The sequence below is a fragment of the Scophthalmus maximus genome, chromosome 21, assembly GCF_022379125.1.
Source record: "Scophthalmus maximus strain ysfricsl-2021 chromosome 21, ASM2237912v1, whole genome shotgun sequence".
NCBI classification, from domain to species: Eukaryota; Metazoa; Chordata; class Actinopteri; order Pleuronectiformes; family Scophthalmidae; genus Scophthalmus; species Scophthalmus maximus.
The window spans coordinates 13,412,955-13,427,610 of NC_061535.1; the positions used below are offsets into that span (position 1 = coordinate 13,412,955).

The following is a 14,656-nucleotide window of genomic DNA, read 5'->3' on the forward strand; positions in this document are numbered from 1 at the left end:
ACCATGAAGAGGCTCCAGGGACGGTTCAGGACACCAAGGTTGCATTGTTTTTGTGGTTGTTGGTTTTTTGTTGTTTTGCTGTATTTGTATATAAGTAAGCAAAATGTGTGTACGTCTTGATCAGGTGTGCAAGGTGACTAAAAGATCTTCTTTTGAAAATACTACTTATAAGATGTACTTTTATTTCCAATATGTCAATACTCAATGCCACGGAACAAACTCCTCTGACTCGAGGTGTCATCATCACGTACATATCGCTCAGCTGCATCCTCTGCTCGGTGAATCATGAAACACCTTCGCTGTTGCCTCCCACCACTGTAATCTTATACTGCGCGTCGTAGATCTGCTTACGGAGAAGGACAAGAAAACCATGTACAATTTATTTTTTTTCTCACATATCCACTCGTATGGATTTCAGGACTTTATTGAGAAATAAAAAATATACACCGAGGAAAATATCCACATTTTCCTTTTTCCCCCCCAATACTGTTGCTCTCTTCCGTCTCCGAAATCTGATTCAATAATTCCAGACGAACGACCCGATGATCCAAAAAAAAAGAAAAAGAAAAATAGGGGCACAGGTCTTTTTTTAGTTCAACAACAGACGTTGGAAAACCACCAGACCGGTTCGACTCTGTTCACATTGTTCACTGTAATTTTTTTTTGGAAAACCCAGATTTCAAACGGATTTGGTCTGAAATCCCCAGACTAGGTCGTCACATCCGATTCTGCCTCTCCGTAGAGTTCTGCCAGTTTCTGGAACTCGGGCCCCCATTCGTCCAGGTAGTTGTAATCCTGCTCCGACTGCGTCCCGGCAGAGTCTAGAGGACTGACGGACCCCGCGGGGGAGCCCTGACCCTCGTACGCGTAGGTCTGCAGCGAGTCGTACGGCGGCACGCTGGTGTCCATGTCGGCCTCGGCCAATCTCTGCCGGATGAACTCGTGCACGTCCGTCTCGTCCAGCTCGTCCACCGACGGGCTCCGGCGGCGGTGGGGCGCGCCGCGGTGCTGCCGCGCCTCCGGGCGGACGTCCCGCCGGAACTTGAGCTCCTCGGCGGCGGCCGGGTTGCGCAGGGCGATGATGTCGAAGGCCTCCGTGTCCTCCTCGCCGCCGCCCTCGTCGTCGTAGGTGACCACGTTCTCCCGGATGTCCTCCTCGGAGATGATGAGCGGCTCCTTCTTGCTCCGCCGCAGGGTGATGAAGAGGACCACGATGGCTGCAAGGCAGACAAAAGACGGCTTTGTAAGCACCAATGCTCAGGCATGTATTTTATTCTAATCCCAATCCCTTTGTGTGTGTGTGTGTGTGTGTGTGTGTGTGTGTGTTTGTGTGTGCTGTTTGTTAATTCACAGCTCATGACAGACGAACATGTGGTGGTTCGTAAACAGCAAAACCAAATGAACGCGAGCCAATTTTTAGTCAGGACACTAAAAACCGGCCGAGCGTCGAAGGAGCTGTAAATCAATAACCGCATTAGCCGACATTAGCATCGAGGCGCTTTTGAATGGAAGTCGCTGAGATGAGGACAGTGTAGTGCGCATCGTCGTCGTCGTCGTCTGCAGAGCCCGAATACATCACGTCGGGACGAGGACGTATGTGTCGCGTGAGGCCCGTAATGAAAATGTTCCCAGTTGTGCCACGTCTAAGAAAAACCCCCGTCTCTGCTCATGAGAAGCTCACATTCTGAAATAACTTCTCCAACAGTTAATGACATCATGAAGCCGAGTAATATTTGATGAGATACTACAGCTCCAACGACTAATGGGAGTTATGCTTCTTTGGGTTAATGATGACCCATCCCCTCCCCTCCGCAAGTTGTTAACACCAACATCCCATTTAACAAAAATGGTGTCAGCGAGGGAAGTCTTTAAAAAAAAAAAATCTATATCTATAGCAATATCTAAAAGGAGTTCATCAGCAGAGACGAGCCACATCGATCAGAGTATCAGGCGGAAAAAACATCCGATGCTCCGTAATGAAGTTTTCACTGAATGTTAGCGGCAGGATTTTTCAAAAAGTGGGTTTTCATTCCTTTGAATCTTTGAGGTTGTGTAAAATGCTTTTGGGCCTCTTGAGATCATGAATCAAGATGGCTGTGTTTATCTTTATCTTCACAACACATCAGCCTCTCGGGAAGAGGAACCTTGTGACACAAACAGTTCGAGGTGAAATATTGACAGACGGACAGGAAGGAGGAGGAGGAGGTTTCATCTCGGATGAAGGACGCAATGTTGCATTTGGTCGATCTACTGTACGTACCCAAGCGATCCATTTCCATAGTCATACTGTGGTGACTATGAAACTGCCTTATAGTCTAGTTGACAACTGACCAAAGACCCAAAAGTGAACTTGAACTCCTGAAGTTGTCCAGAAAATGCCTTTCACATGTGATGCGTTCACACACACTCTGTGGCTTCTGGAGCAACATTTTGGGGACATTTTCTTTTGTCGCATACATAAAAAGTTACTGAAAGCAGCTTTAGTCCCTGAAGGTGAAATGATCTTGAGTTGTTAGGAGAAGTAAAGGCCTTGGTGTTTGAAAAGTTTACTCGGCCAAGGGAGAATTAGTTTTACTGAAAATCTGATAGCGTCCAATAACGTGGACTAAGACGACGTCGCAACTGAGAATCTCAACCAACCTCAGATACATGACACTGTCCTTTCACATGGATTTAATCATGGACGGATTCACTTGCTTGACGTCAAAACTGAAAAACTGTCTGTGGTCATATCGCAAACGCGACACAAAGGCGGGGTTGAAAATACAGACGGCTCCGGAACAAACACGGGATTAACGACAAAAAGATCCGATCCTGTGGGACCTTTAAGATTCTCCAAGAGCGTCCATGTGGGACAGTTGCACAAGTTGCCTGACTGATAATCCACCGTTGGGTATAAGACAGATACGGACACGTACTGTACTATCCAGCAGTTCTGCTCGGAGCCCAAAATAACACAACACCTCTGGGTAAAGAATTGTCTGAACTGACACACACACACATTTTCTTTGGTGTTTGTTTCACACATACTTCATAACAGATAACTTGGAGCAGTTAACCACGGACGGCTGCCTGTCGGCCCATGATGCATTGCACCGGCCCTGATTGAGTTGTAATCGCTCTAAACTCTTCCATCATGGTTTGAACGAAGTGAGTCTCGACTGTACCGTGAGTAATTATGCACAGATTCATCTTATCTCGTGAAAGTGTTTTGCATAAGAAGATGAAAACATCCTTGACATATGAACATGATGAAGTGTGTTGATTATGTGATTATGAGAGATCATTTTTTCAAACCGTACAGGGAATTCATTCTATACAATATGGAGATTGTGATTTCTTTTCTTCCATTATGCGCCAAAAACTTTTAAAAATGTTTTTGTATTAACTCAGATTGTCACTAGTTATTATATTCCTGTATGTTTTGTGGTATGTGTTATTGTGTGGCTGTATTTCATAGGTTTTATATGTATGAGTGCTTCCATATATCGTCTATAAATCAATCGCGTTATAAAAATTGTTTTTTCTTTATGGGGAATCTTCACTGTCACTTTGCTTGTGTAAGCGAATTTTCCACTTTATTGTACAGTATATCATTTTATTCTCATCTGCTGCAGTGTTTTGTGTCTTTTCTTACAGGGCGATATTCATGTAATTCCATTGTTCGGTGCAGTTCCATGCCGCCGTTTTAAATGAAAGGTCCCCAACAACCCAAATTCACTTCACCTCACCCGGGGCACCTACCTACACTGCCCAAGTGGGGTCAGACAGCGAGGAAGAGAAAAAAGCTATTTGTCTGGGACAATGTGTATCCCTCTACTTGTTTAAAGCAACCAATTACACAACGAAGGGGGGAGAGGTTTTGCTTCTTTTAATTCACATTTTTGTGGGGGTTTTTGTCCACTTCCTGCTTCCACTATCTACAGTTGAACATCTCCCCGTGATGGACAGGGAAAAGACACTGACCGCAATAACAATAAAAAAAATGTTACCCTGCGTTAAAGCTCCTTTTTTAAATTAAGCATTAAGCATTCCATAATCTGGACTGCACACACACACACACACACACACACACACACACACACACACACACACACACACCATGTTGTAACGCTCGCTCTACGTCGACGCCCAGTGAACGGTCCAATCGGGTCTTTTCATTTGCTGAGCTGGGATCTTAACTGTTGCTCACTTCGACACTCATGGGAGTATCACTACAATCTACCATTGACTTTGAGACCCAATTAGCAAAAATCAAATGAAAAAAAAGAGGAATATTTAATGTTATTTAAGTGAAGTGAAAAGGCAAAAAATAACTATCAACCAAAGTCAGTTCCGAGAGAGTTTGCTTCCCTCTATGTTCTTTTTCTTTGCTGCAGGCTCAATTAGGACGACTTATTAGATGGAGGGCACCGAGATAACATCCGGACGTTAATTGGGGCAGACGGGAAAAACAATCAGATGCGAACCAATCACGGTGACGAAGCAAAGCGAGCGGGAATTCAGTCAATGATCTAATGACACTGATGCTTTGCCACTTATGTAAACCTTCGGTCCGCGTCTCTAAAAAACACATTAGTGAGACTTTTCTTCTGGCTCGCGCTTTCTTAAGAGTGTGAAACATTGTTTTTACCTCGAGCAAGTTCATTTCGGTCAAACAAAAACTATTCCAGGGTTGGAATAGGCTGCAAGGGGAGGGATCAATACTAGAGCTGCAACGGTTGATCGATTAGTAGTCGACTAATTAATTAATCGCCAACTATTTTGATTTTAATCGATTAATCGGTCCAAGTAGTTTATTATGAAATAAAAAAGTCAAAATTCTGATTTCAGCTTCTTAGATGTGAATATTTTCTGGTTCCTCAGCTCCTCTGTGACAGTAAACTGAGCATCTTTGGTGCGAGGACAACACAAAACATCATCTTGGCGCTGTTGGGGAAACACGATCGCCATTTTTCACCATTTAACGACATTTCATGGACCAAGCGACTGATCGATTAATCGAGACAATAATCTAAATATGAAATCGAGCGCTGAGAAGGCGTGTCATTAGACAGTTGTGTCCAATCATGTTGTGCTGCAGTTTAGGTCTGCAGGGGGGGGGGGGGGGGGGGGGGGAGGCGGGGAGATTAGTCTTTGGGACATTCAATGATTTGATCTGACTCGTGTGCAGACATTTTTTTCTAATTCTAACAGCCCGTGCTGCCATAGCAACCAGGCACGCACACTGAGGCCGCGTGTCGTGTGAGCACCGCTGGCACGGAGACAGCAGCCGTGTTTTTCTTTGTTTTTTTCACCGCGTGTTTCGCCCCCGACGGTGTTTTTCTGCATTCGAGGTGCGCGAACGCGTCCGTCACACATGAAATCAACGAGCGAGGCCTGGCGCGTTGGCTTGTCACCCGCATCACTCCACGCTCGTCCTCTGCTCTTGTAGTCGCAACATGCGATGTCAAACACTTGACAGGCGGGAGGGAGGGAGGAGGAGGAGGAGGAGGATTCAGTCGCACAGCACTAGAGACGATTTGAATTGAATTTCAAAAATTGTCAACAAATGTGATTTACCGGTCTAATGTGATTTCCTGATTGCAGCCGCGCGTTTGAACACGAAACCTGAACTGCCCCTCGGACTCCAGTTCCCCTCTGCGACCGTTTTTATTCTTTTTCTTTTGTTCCGTCAGTCGTCTGTCTGAATCACTCTGACCCGGTCGTCGCCATCGCCCTCGTCTTTGGCCTCGCCGCCTCCTTTCTACTCGCATCTCCTCCAGCCTCCCCTCTCTCTCTCTCTCTCTCTCTCTCTCTCTGTCCCTCTTCCATGTCCTTTTATTTTTCCTTTCCAACATTTTACACCCTCATTCTAAATTCCACTTGTGTCCTCGCGTGTCTATTCATCCTCCTCCTCCTCCTCCTCCTCCTCCTCCTCCTCTCTCTCTCTCTCTCTCTCTCTCTCTCTCCCCCCCTTCTCTCTCTCTCTCTCTCTCTCTCTCTCCCCCCCCTTCTCTCTCTCTCTCTCTCTCTCTCTCTCTCCCCCCCTTCTCTCTCTCTCTCTCTCTCTCTCTCTCCTCCTCTGCCCTTGTCAAACCCTTCCGCTCTTCCCTTCTCCTCTATGGTCCATCTCCTCCGTCCAAGCCCCTCAGGGTATTTGCCCCCGGGCAGCTCCCCCCTCCCTCCCTCCCCTCCTGCAGCCCCCCCCCCAGCAGTTGTCCCAACTCACCCAGCAGGATGACGATGCACAGCAGGATGGCGATCAGCGCCCCCGTGCTGAGGCCCGCCGAGGAGAGGAACGCCTCGCCCTGGCACATCCGGACCCTGCCGTGGCGCTGGCACGGGCACACGCGCAGGGTCAAGGTGCTGGTGCCGCTGAGCGACGGCTCCCCGCCGTCCCACACCACGATGGGCAGCTCGTACAGCTCCTGGGTCAGGTGGCTGAAACGCCGCCGCCGCGCGATGATGCTCGCCGTGCTGTCTGCAGAGGGGAGAGAAACCGTGAGGGAGAATTAGAATCCCGTGGATGAAAAAGACTATTTCATGTTTGTGCTTTGATTCTCAATTGCATCACTTATCACTGACACTTACAGCCACAGTCGTTCGGATTAAGTGTACGAATCGTCCGATAAACCAAAGAGAAACATCCGACTCCTAACATTTGCCATTGTGACCCGATTTTTTTCTAATTTATTCCAAATGAATTCCGAAGGTGTTCGTTTGCTAATTCAATGAGCTGCGAAGAGAGCGGCTCACCTTGGCCTCAACACTCTCTCTTTATGGAACATCTCATGGAGATAAACAAAAGATAAAAAGATTTTAAAAAAAGGCTGACGATGGAGAAGAGAGGAGCTCTGGAGGAAGGTTTCATGGCAAGATTGAGCCAAGACGAAGAAGAAGGAGGAGGGGAAAACCAACACACAGCTCGAACTCCTCCATGCTTTGTAAAATACGGTTTGAGAAGTTCTAATGCTCAACCCAAGTGATGTCAGAGGTTTTCTCCCCAGGTGAGCTGAGGTCACCTTTACATCTGGTTGTATGATCTGAGACAGTGTGTCTCAGTGATGGTTTGAATCGTTCAACGTGGATGAAAGCGAGCCTGTTCAATGCTGTGGTCCACTGAAGCAGCTTAGTTTACGTCAGCTTCATTATGGAACTACAGGGTAAAAAAACATACAAACATACAAACATATATATATTTATACACACTATATTGCGCCGAGTATAGGCTGGAAGTCCCGAGGTCAAAATGGAAGACAACATTGGAACGGCCGAGCCGAAAGATCCTGTTGGATTCCAGATCCAGCCCTAATGAAATGGCGATGGCGAACCAACCAACCAACCGACCAACCAACCAACCGACCGACCAACCAACCGACCGAACAACCAACCGACCGACCGACCAACCAACCAACCGACCAACCAACCAACCGACCGACCAACCAACCAACCAACCAACCAACCAACCAACCAACCGACCGACCAACCAACCAACCGGACGTCGTGGCTGTCGCCAAACAACAACGGCTGAAGGTCAGCGGCGATATTGATGTAGCGACCCCAAACGACGGCAAAATCCGAAAGAGGAGCTAGAGAATACGTGGAAAGTGAGGGCGACAGTGGAGCCATCCGCGATCGGAGCGCCCCAGCAAGTTCCGGGAACAACATCCGGGATCTCTGTCCGGAAGAACGACTAAGACGACTGCGGAGGAAACCCTCCGGCTCCCAGGTAGGAGGAGCACTAACAAACCACAGCCTGATAATATCATGTGCATTGTATTTTAATTTTCTACATTATGACAAATGATCACAAATTAAACTTGGGCGGCCGGGTGATTCAGGTACCTGACTAATTTCGGGCCCATGCCAAAATAAATTCACAGGATATTATTATTTGAATGGTGTTACAGGGGCGGTCGTTTCCCTTTTCCCTTTTCCCCTTCTCCACCCAGCAGGAAGAAGAAGAAGAAAAAATCACACCTCCGCCGCGTTGCACTTCCATGGTGCCGCTCAGAGACCTCGCCTCCCACTCCAATCTCTGCTCCATCTCCGAATAATTATAATGATCGACAGTCGGAATGACAACGTGTACTTCAAGCTTTATTAAGTCGGCCTCGCCTCGGTTTCACCGTATCAGCAAGCAGATGGGTGGAGGGGTGGAGGGGTGGAGGGGGGGGGTTCAGGGAGAGTGGAGGATGCAAATAACGAGGAAAAGAGAATTTGGGAGCAGGGAGATGAGAGGTAGGGGATGTGTGTGTGTGTGTGTGTGTGTGTACGTCACACAGAGCAACACGGGTCCTTGTACAGAACACAATGATGAAGTGCACCATCAGTCGTGTCGTGCTAATTTCGCATTGAACCAACGTGAGGAGGGAGGGGATGGGGATGGGAGAGGGGGGCGGGGCGGTCCCAGTTTAACCGCGTCGTGACGGCTCGCACCACGTGACGTTACCTGCGAGCGCCACGCAGGAGACGGCGACCGCCCGGGAGGCGAAATCGCGCCTCTAAGAAGCATTTCACGCTCCGTTGAAAATGTCATTTCAGCAATTATCCTTATTATTTCTTTCTCTCGGTGGTTTTTCTGTCACATTGGTCACATTAATATGCACGTGTGTGTGTGTGTGTTAAGTTCCGGTAAGAGCCCTCGCGTAATTCCCTGGGCCCAGGGTTCATTAGGCCACAGTATGAACCACGAACTGGAAAATGGCCACGCTGCTCTTTTTTTTCCCCAAAAGAAAGAGCTTTGACAGCGTGAAATAACACCTGACCGGCAGATGTGCAGGAAGTAGGTGGGAAGCGTTTCACCTTCCGGGGCCCAGCTCAACTGTCTCTCGTGTTTGATGGGTCAAATGATTATGAATGAGCGAACGACACGGTGACGCTTTGGTGCTCGACTATATTCAGATTTGGGAGGGTTGTGTATTTTTCTACATGTATATTGAACGCAGATATCGTCAACACGGAGCTGACTCCGTATTATATTTAGAAAAAAAAGCCAACCAGAAATGATTCAACCACAAACGCATGCGACGCAAACACATCTCTACAGACTTCACACGTGCACCTCGCTGGATTCCTCGTGTGTGTGTGTGTGTGTGTGTGTGTGTGTGTGTGTGTGTGTCTCCGCTACAGTATGTTGGGGACTACATGTGCACACGCAATATGTAAATAGGTTTGTCTAAGAGCGGAAGCACGCACCCGCACATTATCCTGTCATAAAAAATCCATCACTTTTTCTGATCTGAGAAACTATTTTCGGAGAAACGGCGGCAGGCTTTCTCGGTGGCAAATAAAAATGCAGCCTGCGCTACGGGCTGAGCCCCGTTCTACATGGTACAGAGGGTTCGGTCGAATACCGACACCGGCAAAAAAGCACAACCCCTCCAGGTTTTATTAAAGGGCGGCCTTGAATATTGATCAGTGGCTCAGTGTTGTTCAAATATTTATATCATTTCACAACAAGCATTTCATGCAGAGCAGCAGACGAGCGCGTCGGGAGACAAACGCAACGATCTCCTTTAAAAAAAAAAAAAAGGGAGGCGTCTGACTCGACGGGGATTAGTCTGACTCAGTGCGGCTTAGCTCGACAAAACACGGTGACGACAGAAGACAAAAGAAGAAGAATAACAAATAAAATAGAATCAAACAAAAGGCCGTGGTTTCAGCACATTTACACTCTCCTATGTTCGCTTCATGAGGTCGTGTCCTGTGTGTATCTGATGTAACCTTATTATTACGTTCCTCCGCTACACGGGAACGCAATTGGCTCACGGCTCTGATGTGGCCTGGCGGCACGCGTACACGATGTGAGTGCAAAAATAATATTCCTTGAAAAAAAAAAAGAGAATAGGTCACTCTTTTTTTCTGAAATCACGATCATCGGACTCATCGGGGTCACGCGCGAAGCCGATCAGATGCCTCAACGTGAGCTCGCGATCATTTCCGACGGCCCTCTTCGCGGCGTTTCGGCAGATACCGTGCACACGGGGGAAAACACTGTGTGAGTCTTGACACCCGTTTGCAGGTGCCGTCATGAGGTCCGTCCCGTACGTACGCGCGCTGCGAGGGAGAGAGAGGCCTCCTAGAAAAATCGATCCATCTGTTTAAGTGCGTGGGTTATTTAGAGATCACAGCCGCCCACTCAATTGCCTCCTTAAGAGAGAGGAATGTCACCACAATGTGACCGCTGACGAGATTAAAGACATATTCGATTTTCATCGTGGAGTGCGCGTCGCGTCAAGGTGAACGCATTAAAAGGGGCTGGTCCCAACGCGGTTCTCCCGCGGCGGCCCTTGCAGAAGCGCCCTGATATGCATTGAACTGCGTCAACGAAACGGGTGTTTCTCTCGGCAAACGCATAATGCAATTCAACCAAATCTCTTGATCTAATTTCAAGACTGAATCTGTGTTTTCCCTTTTAGTTCGAAAAAATTTAAATACTGTTTAGACGGAGCGGGAGCTGATGAGAGATCTGTGCTGGAATTGAGACAAGGTAACGGCTTTGAACAAAATCTGATACGGTTGCAGGAAGAAAGAAAATGGCTTCCACGTGACGCTCCAGCTCTCGCAAAAAGTCGCGGTGGTTAAATTACCTGCGACGCGTGAAGTCATTAAACGCGCCAGTGTCTCAAACCCTCGTTCGCACGGGAACCGAGCGTTGAGCCACAAAGAAAGAAAGAGAGAAAGAAAGAAAACACACACGCACGCACACACGAGTTTCATGATGATCCACTGAGCAAAACTCTAACGGAGGAGGAAAAGGAGGTCACGGGAGAGTTAGTTATGCGAGCGACTGAGGGGGATTTTGGTCGGTTGCACAACAACAGCGGGAGGAGGTATTAGGCCCTGGCACGGAGCAGCCGCCAACTGTTGGTCTGCTACGACGGAGCCGCTTGGAGTGTGAGGAGCTTACTTTAATTATCAGACACGGGACTCGACAGTGTGGTGCATTGTGCTTCTCGCTCGCTCTCTCTCTGTGTGAACACCACAAATAACTTCTAATACACGGCGGCGGCAGAACTGCACGACTCCTCCGACGCCTGCTTTTTGAGTGCCAGTGCCGAAGGCAGGCTCCGAGTGACCGGGAGACGACTGAAGGGAGCAGCGTGAGCTCTGCGCTGTTGTGCAGGTGAAACCGGGCGAGGAACTCAGAGGAGAAGGAAAGAATACTGTAAAAGCTCGGACGTTGTCCCGAACTTCTCGAAGATGTTGCTCTGGAGTTTCCCCTGCCAGCCCCTTAGTACAGTTCAATCTCCGGGGTCGAATGTCCAAGTGAGCTCCCGTGAGAATACGGACGGGAAAGATTCACAGCGAGCGAGTGGGCGTGTCGATGAGTTATCCGAGTCTCCTGCTGCTCTCCCCGGACTTACCCTGCCGCGGCTCGGACAATCTCCCGCTACGTTCGCTATATGTGGACGGCAAACTCGGACACTTGATAGAAGTCATTCTAGACAGACAAGTGATGACAATAAGGATCAGAAGGATCAGGAAAACTCCTGTCATTTAAAGCCCCAGTGGGTCATTTTTGGTAATTTTCTGGCAACATCTGTTGTTAAAAGCTGCAAACCGCAAGCAACTGAGCGACCGACAGGGACACACTGTAGCTTTAACGATTCGTCACTTGAGTTTGTAGCCTGAGACTGGCAATGTCCCTCTGTGACGAGCAACTGAGTGTGTGTGTGTGTCTCTGAGGGTGTGTAACTTCACGTCAGAGCCACTTCCCTCGTCTAACGGCGAGCTCCAAGTGTGCCCTTGGTATTTAGCTGCTCCGCTGGAGCTCGTCTGTGGTCAACAGAACACGTCAGAGGCTTTGCTGGGCGGCTGCCTCCCTTTTCTTCTCCTGGTCAACCGACCCGTGCGGGTTGTTGGTCCAAATCAGGACATGCGCTCTATTAACAGCTTCCCTGGTTAAAGGATGTTGCATGAGGAAATACAAGTGTTCCATTTATGTCAGAGTGGTTTTCCTTTGAATCCCCACTTGCCTAAATCCCACTCCTGTGCTAGCCAAGGATGTACGACGAACAGGTTGTTGAGGGTGTGATAAAAAAAGAAGCATCAATTCTTTGTGCTGTTGAATCCTTTTTCTATTCCACCATTATCCCCATCCCCCAGTTATCCCACACTATTTCTTGCATAATGAACCGTTTCCCTTTGTTCTTTCAGGTTTCTCCATGACAAGCGATTTAAAACATGATTTTTTATTTTTTTTAACTTCCACGTCATGACACATAGTCGGCCCAACCCACGTGGGGATTATTATACACAGATATAGCTTCACAAAACAAACAAAAAATCAAGAAACATGTGGGATGGTAAGCAGCAGGTGATAAAAAAAACCTAAATTTAATAGGCGCCATAACTTAAACAGCTTGAATCAAAAGATGAGGAAGAAAAAGGGGTTTTCTCTTCCGTGAATATTTTGGGAATATTTTTGCTGCAGTTGGCTTTGCTGTAGTAAAAAATACTTATTAAGAGTGGGAAATGTTTTTTGTTTTTTTTATAGATTTGCTGGTATTTGGATTTAAATGGGCCAGGCCCTGAGAGTGCATATGAAAATGGACGTAGTCTAGAAAGTGAAGCCAACGCGAAAAGTGGCTAAAACCTGCATTCTCCTGAATGACCAGCAGAGGGCGACTCTATGGCAAAATTTACTCCACTTCTCACTTGATCTATAACGTCAGTAAACATTTTCCTGAGGAGTTTATGGTTTAATCTCTAGTTTCAAGTCTTCTTCAATACAGCATGATGTTCCTTTTTGTAAATTATGGCCCAGTTACGGTGAAATAAGACAGTAAAGCACGGTGTGAATTGGGGCGTGGATACAACATGATTGAAAGCTGGTGCCATCCAATAGGTGCATGGTTGCAGGTGTAGGTGGACGGTGCAGTGGACGAGCTCTCCCCACCCCCCACCCCCCGCTCTCCCAAATACGGTGACTTCTGGTTTCCAGAAAACAAGATGGCGCCGGCCCGAATGCAAAACTCGAGTACATCACTCCGTACAGAAAGCAAAAAAGCCACAGAAGCAAAGAACGGCTCCATCACCGGGGCCACGCATGGTTTTTCAGTATTAGTTTAATTAACTTCCCTTCAACTCCACACTGTGATTCCTGAACATAGCATATGGCAAATCAGCGAGAGATGTTTGGCACGTACCGTAGTGCTGGGGGCGCACAGTATACCTCCCTGTAATTCTCAGCCATACCCAGCGACTATGACAAAGACGTGTGTGTGTGTGTGTGTTGGTGTGTGTTTCACACATAAACAACACATTCACACCTGTGAAGACACGCCAAAAGACAAAACCCTCAATTAGATACGTTAAAAGGGGGGGGGGGGTGTGAAGTGGATGCCACTGTAGCACAACAGGTGCTCATCTGAGATCTGAATCTTTAAACGTAACGTTGTCAATTTTCGATTAGGCAAGTTTTTTTTGACAAACAGACAAGAGGCGAGACAAATGATTCATGATGAAGCAAAGTAAAATATTCTGTCGGCTGCTACACACACACACACACACACACACACGTCACACTTTCATTCCACGTCCAAGAGTTGGCTTCAGAGCAGCTCTGGTGGCTTAATGTGTGTAAAACTAAAGCACATTACTACCTAATAAGTCCTTCATACTTTTGAATGTTAATCTCTCTGGGAGATACGTGGGGAGCAGTGATGCAGTCTGCCCTTCCCTCATTCGATCCGACTCCGAGTGGCGGTGGGCGGGAGGTGAGGCACATGTGCAGCTTGTGGTGCGAAGCGACTGGACCTTGGGCCAAACACACTTATCTGTTATGATCACATTGATTTTTTTTTCTTTTTCTTTTTCCCCATCTCTCGCCCTCTTCTCTCTGGCTCGGGGACTCATCTGGAGTGCTGCTGTGAACACCTCTGCGCAGTGGGCAACTGTGAGATCTTCTGGCTGAGAGCTTTAAAAAAAAAAAAAAAAAGCGCCCCAGTGATTGCAGACAAACCCAGGGCTCTGTATACAATCACCTGAGACCCAGACGGTTGCCATGGTAACACCCACTGTTGGCTTTGCGCCGCCTGGAAATAGTGCGCGCAGGCGAGGGAGGGAAACGGGGGACGGTGGAGCGCCAATGCGAGTAATCCATTTGACAGCAGAACGCGCCGAACACGCCAAATCCTCTACGACTCTCCCAGTGCGCAGATTCCCCGGCGGAACATTTCCACCGCACACACAGTTTGACAGACGCTGTATATGTTTTTATTGCGCCTCCCAGGTACGAGGAAAATCACTACGGCTTATTGGATCTCGGGTAGTGTTGAGCGATGACGAACGGGCCCCTGCCTCCCCCGGAGGCACGGAGTGTGCAAAACAAAACAAAAAAGCTCATAAGAAATGCAAACAAACATATTGATCGCTCGTAATTACCTTCGTTGTCCTTCAGGGTGAAGTTGGGATTAACCGGCAGCTGGCTGGGCAGGGCGAAGGAGAACCGCTGTCCGTTGGCAAAGTCGTCCTTGTCCACCGCGCTGACGGTCTGGATCACCTGTTGCCCGGGAGACAAGACGGCGAATTACATCATAAACAGCTGCTGCATCTCTTTACATATAATCCCCCTTTTCACCCCAACTACACGCAGGACAAAGGTCTCGATTTATTCTTATTGGACAAAGTCAGAGTTCCCCTTTTGACCCGAACGCAGACTGGTCAT

At 47.9% G+C, this 14,656-nt stretch overlaps 1 protein-coding gene across 2 annotated transcripts in view; it reads right to left on the reverse strand.

Annotated features, from left to right (window-relative positions):
* Window positions 1-208: 208 nt before the first annotated feature.
* The window catches only part of LOC118291471 (cadherin-18), a 74,979-nt gene continuing 60,531 nt past the window's right edge, over window positions 209-14,656 (reverse strand). For both annotated transcript variants that reach the window (XM_035619758.2, XM_035619759.2), the window contains exons 10-12: window positions 14,374-14,491; window positions 6,212-6,463; window positions 209-1,217 (exon numbers count right to left, since the gene is read on the reverse strand). In XM_035619758.2, coding sequence (XP_035475651.1) covers window positions 709-1,217; window positions 6,212-6,463; window positions 14,374-14,491 — 879 coding nt within the window. In that variant the 3' untranslated portion in view covers window positions 209-708. The remainder of the gene's footprint in view (window positions 1,218-6,211; window positions 6,464-14,373; window positions 14,492-14,656) is intronic.